Below are 13,713 nucleotides of genomic sequence, written 5' to 3' on the forward strand. Positions count from 1 at the left end.
GCTTCATCCAAACTTTTTGTGACCGCTGCTTCATTTTTTAGGAGTGAACTATGAGCATTTAGCATGGTGCAAACCCACAATGCATCACATTAACTCTGTAAATACAGTTGCTAATGAACGAGCGAGGATCTGACAGGTGATGAACACCAAGAGTCAATGAAGCTGCTCTGAATGTCATTATTAATCACTTGACCAAAACATTTACCAGGCTCTGATGTCACTGGACTGTAATGTGAACATACACAGGCCTCCTTTCCTCACAGGAGAACATTGTGAGGACTCATTTTTCCTAACTTGTACTCTCAAATCGCTCCAATTATCAATTCAAATGAATAATTTGTGCCTTGGAAGTGCATGATCATGCTCTTACTTTGAATTTAAACAGCACTTTTGTCAGCTCAATCAATCAAGTCAGTTATTTTTGTGCAACCAGGTTCCAACTCTGCATCCACTCCTGCACTGTTAAAGGGTTAGGAGGAGGACGGTGCTTTGGTGTGTCATGCTGGAATTTGGACTTTGAGTGTGACTTTTATTCACATTTTGCAAGACGCTGCTGTCATCCTGCTGCTGCAGTGTGCATGTACAGATGTGTGTGTGCTCTGTGTGTACAGTGTATATCTTCCACCCCATGCAAGCCCCCTCTGTCCCCTCATGAGCTCCTGACACAGAGAAAGAGAGACGGAGGAGTGGATCACTGTTGTGGGTTTATTTATATTTTTCCGCTCTTGATTGGATATGTAGACAGAATGGAAATAGCAAAAGTGGAACAATGTACAAGTACAGCACATGCCATGTAATGTAAGACATCTCAGTATGCCTGCCTCCAGGGGAAAACCTTGCACCTCCAAAAGTGTGCAGCTTTGTGCTCTTAGACTGGTTTTAATTGATGAAAATGTTGCTAAGCCTTAAAAAAATGTGAATAAGAGGAAGTGAAAGATGCATTTTTGGTTAGAGGAGTATATTATTGAGTACAATTTGGAGTTACATGGTCTTCCCCTGCCAGCAGTAACGTGTTAATCAGTAATCATGTCAAACCAGTGCATTTTCATGGCCAACAGTCGTCTTAGAAAAGGGAACTTTCTTATGTACAAAACCTGCAGAGTCGATAGTGAGAGTAAATATGCTGATTCATAGCAAAGCGGGAATCTTTCCTCCTGCTGCCAGGCAGAGACTGAGCAATTCACTGAAGTCACTCAGGACTACTCAGGTAATCAAATGTGTAAACAACAATTTATTATCACGTTCAGAGTATGAAAATTCAAATAGCAGATGCATGTAAGCAAGCAAGGTTTATTTTAACAGATTACCTCTGCATTTGCTGCTCAAATAAAAGGTCAACAATCAAAAAGTCTGACTATTTTAAAACACCATTCCCTATATGATACATTATAAAACATGGTTCACAAAATATGTCTATTAGTACACTTTGTTTCTGGCTTTTATAAAAACATATTAACCCAAAATGAAGGTCCATGCAAAAGCTTATTACAGACCAAAAACCATCCACCCACATGCTAAATACCATCACTGCTGTTTCTCTGGTAAAATAACGTCACGCTATCATTCACTTCCCATAGAGTTGCAAAATAATGTGCTGTGTCGTATTGAACACAGGCAAGCCCATAACTCCTTTAAAGACGAGTCCTTTTGGATAAATCTTTGGCACGTATCAGATTTGATTTAATTACTTTCTGTCTTCTATTTTATGTTCATATTACAGTAGGAAACACTGACGTCCATAGATGTAAACCGATTGAATTCTTTGCCATGTAAATGCACTGAAGGTTGAGACATTTTGATTCAAACCTGAAGGTGTTTCGGTGCTATCAGGTTCTCTAGACTTTGTTCTAGTAAAATTAGAGTTAAAGGAAGAGTTTAGGTGTAGAGGAAACAAGTCAAAATCACAGGTAGAGGTTCTACAAGGAGGACAGTAAAAGAAAAAGGAGTTCTACGTTTGATTCTAGAAGAAGTTTGAGGGTTTATTTGTGGAAAAGCATTGGTTCTAGAAAGCTCTATGGTTCTACAAGACATGATCTGTAGATTTGAGGGAAGAAGAAGGGCTTGGAGACGTTGGTCGAAAAGAAAAAGGGAATCCTTAGGAATACTTTAGGAGATCCAGATTCTAGATAAAGCCTTGAAATCTAGGCTTGAGTCTAGATGAGAGTTCTTTGTTTGGATCTAGAGAAGCTGTGGGTATATACAACAGGTTGTTAAGCCTTTAATCAAAGGGAAGTGGGATTTATAGACTTATATATGAAGAAAAAAGTCAGCATTTCTTGAAGAAAGTGAATCGTTAGGTTTCTTCTAGAAGAATCTATAAAATATAAACCTGATTCTAGACGGGTTAAAAGATTGGGTCTAGAAAAAGTTGGTAAATCTAAAATAAACACTTGTATTCTAGGCTTTGTACAAGGAAGACTCTAGGGTGGTCTGTAGAAGAAGTCTTGGGTTTTCTTTGATTGGTTTAGGAGTAAATTGAAGCTCCTGGTTTGGATTTTTAAGTCTTAGTCTCGTTTCTAGAGACGGGTCTTTCTGCCCATGGCTTTAAAGAAGCTAGAAGTTCAATGCTTGGATCAAGAAGAAGTGAGAAGTTCTAGAGACACAGGTTCTACATCTAGGAGACTACACATTTCCGCTGGGGGCTCGAGGGGGATTTGGAGACTTCTATGGTGGAGGCTGTGTTTACCATGCTCTCAGGCAGTGTCTGAGTTCGGACTGTGCCCAGGGGTTTTGATAATGCTGCAGATGAACTTGCTTCTGTGGGGTCAGTGGGGCCCTCAACATCCTGAAGAAACATGAGCAGGGTTAGAAGAGCACTCAGGTCAGTCAGTTAAACACAAGGATCATTTAGACAGAGGGAGTCACACAGTTACTGAAACACTGTTATATCAGATAATGTTATTGACAAATCGATGTTAAGTTATCTTGTACAGCTGTTGATGGTAAAACACACTCAATGGCTCTTTTTGGAGGCTTTAACAGTCGATCCTCACACTAGATATGACAAGTAAAATACATGAATGGAGCTCCAATGATTTAATAATAATAAATAGGTAGCAATTCATAAAAAGCAGAACCATAGTTGAGATTTATTAAACGATAAAGCTGGTGATATGCTTTTGTTATTGTACAAACAAACACCATTTATTTCCTATCCTGTGTTTGAAACTGCTTGTTCCCTTTCATTCTTTTAAGGAAAACCCATATGGAAAACAAGGCAGACCATCATTTCTTTTGGTCTTTTAATTAGAAGTGTTGCCAGTAGGAAAATATAGAATAGTACCAGATGTATGCTATTTAAAAAGGTCCCGTATTAAACTATATTTTTACAATATATTATAGGGCCATATATCTATGCACTACCTGTCTCTGAAGCGTTGTTTAACATGGTTGGTTCCTGCTAATGCCGTACAACCCACACACGACATCAAATGGGAACTTTTACGTCATTTATGGAACAAAACCTAACTTTGTTGAGCGGCTTTCACATACTTGGATCAGGGGGGAAAGAGAGACAACCTTTTCTACTGACACTTTGAGTCTCTTCACACACAGGGGAGACGTATATATGTGTGTTAAAGACATTAAAAAGTGAATTATGCTCAATAGGGGACCTTTAAAGAAACAACCTGAGAACTACTCTTCCAGTAGGAGCCAATGAGGATGTTTGACAGCATTGAGAGTTCATTTACCTGTCCATCTCCTTTACTCGGTTCAGTGCTTTCTCCGGTGGCACCTTCAGTCGCTTCTTGGACAACCAAACGTGCCTAATACCAACAATGATACGGGTTTAAAAAAACCAAACAAACAACTGAACCACAATATGAAATGGCTGAAAGAGAGAACAATGTTTGAGATATTTTACGAGCATTTTACTCATCTACATAGCTGACACACACACACACACACACACACACACACACACACACACACACACACACACACACACACACACACACACACACACACACACACACACACACACACACACACACACACACACACACACACATACACACACACAGACACTTCAAACACTGTTCAATGCTGCTCTCTAGAGGCAGAACAAAATCCAGAAACACATGTGCAGGGAGGTGGGAATGAAGAGGAAAATGCACTGATTGTGGAGCCGTGTTAAGGGTCAGGAGAGGGTTTGAGGAAGCAGCTGATGTGATGAGTGTGGAGATGGTAGTAGAGGAGAACAGAGTGACCCGGGTCAGAAAAGGTCTTTGCTTTAATCTGCCATTTGACCTCAGGTGTGATATTTACCTATAATTTGGTCTAAAACACTTTACATTGCAAGTAGCTGACCCTTAAGTCACAAGGAGGGGGTTAAAAGAGAGGACCAGAGGACAGAGAAAGGACAGAGACAGAAAATGGATGAATGATTGTCCACTGCAGATCTAGATCTCTTTTTTTTTTTACCTCTGGCGGAGCACCTAGGAAAGCATCCCAGAGCCACCATAAAACACCTCCTCCACCTTCTTCAACTGTCTGCTCCTCACTCCCTTTGCTCTCTGTGGCTTCCTCAGCCTGGAGCACGCCTGGATGCTCCCTCTGCTGACACGGAAACACGCTCATGTGCAGTCACACGGGGGAGGAGGGAGGGAGGGAGGGAGGGGAGGAAGTGCATCTGGGACACTGAACTGCAAGCTGGCCTGTTAATGCTAATGTTTTTTAACCTTTGAATTAAAACCAGCTAATTAAGCTTTATAACTTCTGATAGAGAGGGTTTACTTGTTTGTTTGTTAGAGCTGGAGTGCAGAACTTTTGTCTTCCCACAGCAGCGAGAGTATTTACTATAAAGGAGGGATCACTGCGCTGGAGCAGCTTTAACCGTACGCTTCTAGAGGGGATGCTTCAGATTAAATTAAAACTTTGCAATCAGAGGAAGGACTGAAGTAAACATTGCATGGGAAGAGGCATACGTGCGCCATGTGGAAAAGTCAAAAGAGTCCGCTACACTTTCCCTGGAGGCCATTTATGTTGTGCAACCTCTCAGGCAAGGGCTTTAATGTAGCACAAGTACATTTTAATATCAAAGTTCTCCAGAGTTACGAGATTTTATGAAAAGAAATCAACTATGTGAGCTCCAACATAGGCATAGATTAAAAGAAAGTATCCCATGCACTCCCTGAGACACTTTATTATATTAGATAATATGATTCAATTATTCTAAATATGGTGCACAGTTTGGGGTAATTTTCCTCTTAATTCAGCCTTACTTTACTTAGGGATTTCCCCAAACCCAAAACTGCAGCTCAATGTCCCAGACTGCACTTTTGACAATACGTAGTACTCGCATAATAATTTGAAATAGAAGAAAATAGTGGTATTAAGCATGCAGGGACAAAACACATTTGTTAAATCATCTGGTTAAAAACACACATGGAGGAACGGGTTAGCAGGCGTGTTAGTACAAAGCCTTCTAAACTTTGTTCTACCATCATAGAGTCATTTTTCAACACAGGTGGTGAGCTTTTGAGATTCATAACCCGTGATTTATTATACAGTGACGTTGGTTTCATGTAAATCAAATGAGTCGCACACCACACATCTGGAAAAAGTGCTCAAATGATCAGTTTGGTTGCTTCCTTTAGTGTTCAAACGTGAGTACATATTACGCAGCACCTCTGAAGAGCAGAATGTCACAAAGTGCTGCACTATAAAACCTCAAGGCAATCAAACCTAACCAGCAGGATGTCTCCCTGCTTTCTTACCTGCGTTCTTTCCGGGGATTGTCTCTGCTCAGCTGAGGAATGCTCCACAGTCTGCAGCGACGCTCCGGACTGCTTCAGCACGTCCTGTTTCACACGGACGATTCTGATGAGTCCCTCCGCGTCTTCCTTCTGAGAGACGACAGATTTTGTTACATTGCTTACATCTTCTTTTTTTAAGTTTGGATTTAGGTAACTTAATAAATGTACTTTAAATACTGGCGCCATCATCACACCTTGTCTTAGCATTAACTTAAAGGCCACTTCAGATAATCCACAGACCTGTTCTGTAGCATATCACCACACAAAAGGAAGCGTACATCTACTCATGGATGAGGGGCGAGTGCAAAGCATGCTGTCCTCCACATTCATAAGTAAAGAAACACTGCCTTTCACTTTTCAGTGAACCAGACTCACCTCAGCGTCCTCTGATGGGGACTTAAAGAGATGGGGGCCAGAGGTGGTCTGCTGGTGAGACGGAGCGTTGGCCTGGACCGGAGTCGTAGGCTGCTGGATGAACAGAGCAGGGACCTTCTGCAGAAAGAGTAAAGAAGAAGGTTCAGTGAAGGCCACTTCTGACTGACTGACTGACTGACTGACTGACTGACTGACTGACTGACTGACTGACTGACCTTCTCCAGGTCCAGCAGCAGAGCCTGCAGCTGCTCCACGATAGTAAAGACAGTCAGAGTGTCTTCAGCCTTCTCTGGAAGATCCAGGTCCGATTTACACTTCTGGATCTCGTCTATGGTCCTCCTCATGGACTGGATCTTCTGCTCGACAGTCTGGGCACATACGAAGAGTGTCAGAAACTAGCCTCCACTGATGTTTAAGCAATACAAGCATGGTCCTATCACTACCTCTGTTTCACTTTTAGTCTTTTCTCATTCAAACAACCACCAAATGTTCGGCTTGTCTGTGATTAAGAGTTTTCTTCTGCACGTCTCACCTTGAAGCTCTCTTCTTTGGGGTTGGGGAAAGTCTCCGGAGAAGACAATAAGTTCTTGATCTCAGCCACATCATTCTCCATACTCCTGACTTCAGTCTCAATGGCTTCCACCTCCTAGACGGCAAGAGATCCCTCAATGTGTTTGACCATTTACAAAAAAGGCAGAGGACACATAAAATATCCAAGTAAAGAGACACGTTAGCATCTGGATTAAAGTAAAAGGAGTCTCACGTCAGCAGCGTGGCCCAGGTGGGACAGAGGAGCGGTGAAGCTGTCCTGGACGTGGGCCACTTGTTGATCGGCTTCCAGAAGGTGTTCCTGCAGAGTCGTGACGTCGCAAACCTGAGACATCTCCTGCAGGATGGAGCTGAAGCCCTGCAGAGTCTTCCGGATCTGTGCCGAGTCATCCAGCACCATCTGCAACACAGGATTGTTATTTTTCCAACCAATGCACATTTTTTCAGATCACAATGGCCACAGTCTTCTGCAAAATGCAACCATAAGTGTTTCTGAGATAATGGGCCGACAACATCTCCAACACAGGAGCAAAAAACAGACTTTACATTTTTATTTCAGTCATTGTGTTATGTCTGATTTTGGTTGATTTGGTATCGCTACTGAATAATGTTACGTCTGTGGTTGTTAAGCCTCTTTTAAGATAACTTTTGCATCTTTTTGTACTAGTTTTGGTCCTAGCTTTGGTCCCTGTAGCTGATTTTTGAGTCGTCATATTCTTTGTTTCTCTTTTCTGCTACTTTGCATCTTTATTGTGTTTTCCTAAAGTGGTTTAATGCTTCTATCTGGAGTCTCTTCCTGGTTGGTACATATCTCCTTGAGAGACATTTATTAGGTGAATAACAGCAGTGTAGAAAGTTCAAACCCCAGATAAGTGCACCCACCTGCAGTGTGTGAACATGGCTGCTCAGACACTTAGCCGTGGTGTAGGTGCAGGGGGTGGCGAGCCACGACTTGGCCTCAGCCATCCAGCTCTTAGAGCTGCTGATCATCTCATGGTGCTCTTGAAGCCACGTTTGGATCTGGGGAGGAACATAAACTACACTTAGTTTAATCAAGAAATCAAACCAACTCTGTGTGAACAAACCTATACTCAATAACCTGGGAATCTGACCTAAAATCATGTCATCTGAATTACAAAACAACGTCATGTTCACTTTATGGAACTTGCTAAGTTACCAGGCTTTTAATGAGAATAAGCATGAATTAAATACACGGTTCTGCACTGCAAGAAACATAACTTGTTATCACACATTTGTTGTCACCAAACAAATGTGGAGGCTTTTAATTATGACTCGGGGAATAACACTGGCAGTTTGATATCTGGAAAAGGAGAGCTGATGGGATGTGAAGTCTCTCTGACCTTGCTGATGAGGGTGGTCCTCTGCTCCGCCTGTTTGGCCAGCTGGGAGTGGAGCTGCTGGACCTCCACCAGCCTCTCAGTGAGTGTCAGCGCGTCCTCAGGGTTCTCCAGGTCCTGCATGTCCACCTCCAGCGCCGCCAGACACGAGTGCCACACGTCCAGCTCGTCCCACACACGCTGCGCACACACACATCCCACGGAGGATTTATTGATGATTATATTATAACAGAGAAAGGTTTGATATCCATCTACAGGATTAATGGCAGTGTTACAAGATGTGGAGCTTCTCTGTAAGCAATGATCTTATTCTAGTATCTGTAATATCAGAGAGTGGTAATAATCCAGTCAGGTCAGCTATATGTTCAGTGCTTACCTTCTGAGTGAGTTTAGCGATGGACACATTGGGGCTTTTCTGTTCCAGTCTCTTCTGAACTGACATCAGGCCGGCTTGGATCTCAGACAACTTCGCCCCCAGCCTATGGACGGGACCGCTCTTCTCCACCGCCTCTCCCACCTGACGGAGGAATCGAGAACAAACATTAACAAAGACAGCAACAGAACGTTTTTGTTCTAAAGTCTATATGATTATTTTTCTTCCTGTAAGACAACTCTCAAAATATTCCCTGAAGTGCCCGTTAAATCTAACTGCTCTAATTTCCCAAACATTTCTTTCAAATGTCTGTCAGAGGTCGACTAAATCTTTAGCTTTACATCAGCTCTTGCGTACCTTCACTTCTACTTGCTGCAGCGACTGTGTGACCTCCTGCAGCTGGCTCTCGATCTCCACCGGGACCAGAGAGTACATGTCGGAGTATTTCATCTTCAGGCTCTCCATGATGCGCTGCAGCAGAGCCTTGTGGTTACACAGCTGACTGTGGACCTCCTGCAGACAGAGAAAAGGGATTGAGTAAATTAACAGGACGGAGAAAAACAAATAAGAGAGGGAGAATGACTCAATCTCAAGTGCCACTAACAAACTGTCAGTGCTTTGTTCAGCAGTCAGCGCTCTCTCCTGTGATAGAGCCTACCTCTTCAAAGTCCTTCAAATCCACACTAGCAAAAGTGAACTTTTCTCCTCCGAGAGTTTTTAATTTACTACAACGGGCAATATAAATAGGTAAAATCCACAAAATGTGCGAGGTAATGCAGATGAGACTACCTGGGTCTGAATACGTCCGATGCTCTGTTGAAGAGGGAGGTGCATCTCGTTATCACTATGGGTAACTGAGCGTGTGTGTGCGAGTGTGTGTAACTGATACAAAAGATGGGAGGAAGAGAAGGTTTGGGGAGACTTTTCTTTTTGCATGAGAGGGACATGGCGAGTGCAAAGTGTGTGTGTGTTTGGTCTTGTATGTATATCTTTGTGAGGACCAATTTGCATTTTTTTAATGAAATGGAGATGTTAAGAGGAAAAATTAAGAGATTTGAAACAAGTATTTACAATGTTTTAAAGGGAGTCAATTTTAAGAAAGTCTTTGGGTATAGACATTGCATTATGTTCATACTTTCCCTCACAAGTAAAGTAGAAATGTGTGTGTTTTTGTGTGTGTGTGTGTGTGTGTGTGTGTGTGTTTGTGCATGGGATGACTTGGCTACAGAGGCCACCTGAAAGATCCACTTACACCACAGAACAAAAGGTGTCTAGTACAAGAGGAGGGGTGAGGGTAGTGGGAGTTATGGAGGAGAGGTTTGTGTGTGTGTGTGTGTGTGTGTGTGTGTGTGTGTGTGTATGTGTGTGTGTGTGTGTGTGTGTGTGTGTGTGTGTGTGTTGAGAGAGAGCTGGAGTGGATAGGGAGACGTTGGCCTCTGCTCAGGTTTCGGGACAAAGGGCAGAGTGATTCTGGGTCGGTGGGTTCGCGGTGAACACAGCGGGCTGGGGGCCAAGCCAACGGTCGGATTCAGACGGTTCATATTTACAGGACACTTTCACAACAGCCGCTTTCTCTTTCTGCATTTATTCATAACTACTAAAAGCTTAAGATCTGCAGATCAGCAAGGCCCTGTGAATTTATATTTCCCCACAACGTTTTTCTCCTTTTTAAAATGTATTTCCATAGAAAGTCTGTGCAAATATTGAGACCAAAACGTGTCACTCCCTTAACATTTGTAAGCTAGCTACCAGAGATTTCTAAATACAACATGTGTTATTGACACTACGACTAGAGTTGGAGATTTCTTGCTGAATGTGAAAAGAATTTGGTTTCATGTGCAATTTATAAAAAGGGAAATAAGCTCTAAAATGTATTTTCACTTTGCAAAACCGTCCTCTCTCATTAGAGTCTCATTCCTAACACACCATTATCTGGAGGGAGATACACACTTGAACTCTGAGCAGTGTAAAGTGCTGTCCTTCAGAGGGTCCTGGAGGGATGCCAAATCCCAAATTATTTTTTAAGAATGGTGCCGTGCCTGTTCAGGTTTCCCTCTCAACTCTATTTCACTCCTAATCTGCACTTTTAGCCGTCAGCAAAACCCCCACCAAGTGTGAAGCCAAATGCATGACTACACATGGTGAAACAAGTGGAAGCATCTCAGAGGAGGGTCCCACCTGAAGCTCCTGTGTGCTCCTGCTCTGCTGCAGCTCTGACAGCAGACCGTCTGCAGCCTGCAGCCAGACCTGGACGCCCTGCATCTCCTGCCGCAGCTTCTCTCTGTCCTCCAGCTCCATCCTGACTGCTTTCAGACCCTCCCTACTCCTCTGCTTCACACTGTGGAGACACACAAACACACAAATGTCCAACAATTAAAAACGTTGTAGCTTCTTACCTTGAACCCATGACAGTGAGAGTTTACATTGAGGATATATCCAGCGTCAGCGTAAACATATTCAAACACTGCACGACCTCAGAGGCGCTGCAGTGCATGTCTGACCCACTTTCCACTGATTGCTTATTTAGGCGTAGCAGAGCTTGTGGGTAATTGAGTTTTTGTTTTGTGTTGGCCTTTTAAAGTAGGAATGTTCCCTACTGCAACCTTCTATCTAAATGTAAGGTGACAACTGAAATGATTTTAAACTGGACATTAGATCTTTACTGGAAGTCTTCAGCTTGAAACACCACCCTACCTGCTGTATCGACCCTGCATGGCCTGCAGCTGCTGACAGAGCGGAGTGGAGGGGGCCTGCTCCAGGTGGGCGGGGACGCCGAGCAGCCTGGCGGTGCGCAGCTCCAGAGCGGACAGGGCGCGATGTTCACAGTCCAGTCTGTCCTGGTACTGCTCCCAGGACTGCAGCAGGTCATGCAGGTCCTCGGTGGAGGCCTTCATCCGGGACACATCAGGATGCTCCGCCTCCACCTGCTCCAGGAGAGAGGTGGCCTTCTCCACCTGAGGGGGGACACAGACTTAATTATACTTCATAGTAAAAAAACCTTAAAAATATATTTTACCCCACACATATTCCTTCTAACTTACACTGTTGGTGATTTCGCTCCATTCTGCGATCCTCTGTTTGCTGCGTGTGCTCAGCTCTTGAATGCAGCGGCGTAGTCTCGATACGCGCTTCCACACAGAAGCCACGCCGGACTCCCTGCCCCCCCGACAGCTCCGCTCTGGGCACCACTCATTCAGCTCCTCCAGACGCCTCTGCAGGGACTCCAACTCCTCGGACAGAACCTGCACCAGAGAGTCAAAATGTAAATACATGTTGTATATAACGGAGATTAAGTTGTAAGCAGCAACTGCAATCGATCAATGATCAATCTATAAGGTTAGAATTAAAAATGTGAATTATTATTAGTTTTTTTTTATTGTGGTGTCTTTCTAACATAAAGTCTAAACAAAAAAACAAACACAAATCCTACAACTTCGAAAAAAATACCAGAAGAAATCAAACTAAATATGCTATCAATTGGTAGTAATAAGAGTATCAATAGATAATATCATAATTAAGTCTAAATGGAAGAATTTTGTAAAAGAAATATATGGAATATAATAAATAAAATGACAAATACATTTCTAGTTCATAACTTTGACATAGGATAATGGAAGAATGGGTGATGAAACATTACCGATGACCCTCTGGTTATATGTGACACATATAATGGACTTACAGTATCAGTAAACTGTTTCCTAGAAATTATTATGCAGCTTTTTTAAACTCTTTTTACTCATCTTGTTGGGAATTCCCAGTAAAATGTCTTTTCTTAAAATGCAAATAAAATGAGGTAATGAGGTAACAGAATGATGAGTGACAAGGGTCCCCGGAGCAGTGAACCTAAATAGATTCATGCTCATACGTACTCCAAGCTTGGTTTGCTGTTCAGTGCAGTCCGTGAGACAGGTGACTTTATGAGAGAGGAACTGGGAGAGGCTGCTCTCTGCGCTCTTCACACTCTGGAGGATTTCTTCTTGGCTCTTGGTGTATTTTCTGTACTGTTCTGCACAACTGAAAGAGAAAATGTGTGATCTGTCAAGCTCTAATCTCACGTGCAAAAAAGAACAGACTCTGAATTGGAGTACTTGTGTTCGCATATTACCTGCTGAGGTATTCCAGTCGGATGTGTCCCTTTGCCTGGAGAGTGGACATCCTCACCAGGAGCTGACTCAGGATGTTCTCCTGCAGCTGCTCCACCTTCTGGGGGCACAGGTAAAGATGCAAGGCGTCCTGGTTCTGGAGCTGCTCCACATGGGTCTGGAACTGCTGCTGCAGCGAGGCCAGAGCCTGCTGGGTCTCCGGCAGCCTGTCGGAGCAGAGACCGGCAGAGCCCTGCGGGGGCAGCAGAGACACCTCGATGTCCCGCAGGAACTGAGCCGCCCGTGTTACAGCACACGTGTAGTCGCTCAGGGACTTCTTGGCCTGCGTGATGTTCTCCTAAAATACAATAAACACAATTTATGAATTACTCAAACTAATCCAATCAATCCAGTCATTTATTTGAGATGTTTTGGACCTTATTTTGTATTGTCCATTATAATTGGTCACAGTTTTGGATGGTCTGGCTTGGATTCTCATTCAGTGTTAAAGGTTTATTTAATGGATCTGCTCTTGGACATATTTGACTACTTGGGCATTGACTAAGGAACACAACCTTAAACCAGGAAACAATGCAATGCAAATAATTCGTTTTAACCTGCAGTATGGGATCAGTGGGCTTCACTTAATGATGGTAACATCGGAAATTCATTGTTTAGCTTAAAAATAAAGAAATCACCTCAAAAAATATAATAAAAACAAGAACTTACCATTTGATGGTCACATTCACTGAAGACCGATTTCTTCAACTCTGTCACATCTTGGAATCCGCTCCCTTGTCTTCTTCTGCTCCAGAACCTCCAGTGCTCTCATTCTCGACTCTATGGTCTTTCTTAAAGAAATGACTCTTTGGTATTCGTTGTTGATTACCGTTTCATTTGGCTCCAGTGAGGGGATTGTCTGGAGCTCCTGCTGGGTCTTCGAGAGGAAGGCCTGAGTGGCCACCTTCTCCGAGTTCAGGTCCAGCTCCTTCAGCAGGTTCCACTCGATGATGCTGAGGTTGTTGTAGAGCGTAATCTCCAAGGTGTCGAGGCTCTTCTCGTTTTGTTTCAGTCTCTGCCGCTCTGTGCTCAGCTGAGAGGGGTAAAGGTCAGCAGAGATCATCTCGAGTTTGGATCCAGCCTCCTCAGACATGTACCTGATGAGAGGAAGCTGGATGAGGAGGGTCTGACACACTTTGTACTTGTCCTCCAGCGCC

General features: G+C 43.3%; 1 protein-coding gene across 3 annotated transcripts; it reads right to left on the minus strand.

Moving 5' to 3' along the window:
* Nucleotides 1-684: 684 nt before the first annotated feature.
* Nucleotides 685-13,435, minus strand: LOC134881317 (nesprin-2-like). Of its 3 annotated transcripts, none has more exons than XM_063908552.1 (18): nucleotides 13,226-13,435; nucleotides 12,520-12,854; nucleotides 12,284-12,428; nucleotides 11,456-11,656; nucleotides 11,109-11,368; nucleotides 10,593-10,752; nucleotides 8,772-8,927; nucleotides 8,418-8,558; nucleotides 8,045-8,221; nucleotides 7,566-7,703; nucleotides 6,898-7,083; nucleotides 6,667-6,780; nucleotides 6,350-6,502; nucleotides 6,135-6,251; nucleotides 5,721-5,849; nucleotides 4,426-4,557; nucleotides 3,693-3,767; nucleotides 685-2,785 (listed from the first exon to the last, which is right to left on the minus strand). In XM_063908552.1, exons 1-18 carry the CDS (start codon nucleotides 13,226-13,228, stop codon nucleotides 2,615-2,617), a joined length of 2,793 nt encoding a protein of 930 aa, XP_063764622.1. In that variant the 5' UTR covers nucleotides 13,229-13,435; the 3' UTR covers nucleotides 685-2,614. The 3 variants fall into 3 exon arrangements, with proteins under 3 accessions (XP_063764622.1, XP_063764621.1, XP_063764623.1); XM_063908551.1 differs by having other exon boundaries at nucleotides 4,426-4,560; XM_063908553.1 differs by lacking the exon at nucleotides 4,426-4,557.
* Nucleotides 13,436-13,713: the final 278 nt, after the last annotated feature.

Source organism: Eleginops maclovinus, chromosome 19 (genome assembly GCF_036324505.1).
Source record: "Eleginops maclovinus isolate JMC-PN-2008 ecotype Puerto Natales chromosome 19, JC_Emac_rtc_rv5, whole genome shotgun sequence".
Taxonomy (NCBI): Eukaryota; Metazoa; Chordata; class Actinopteri; order Perciformes; family Eleginopidae; genus Eleginops; species Eleginops maclovinus.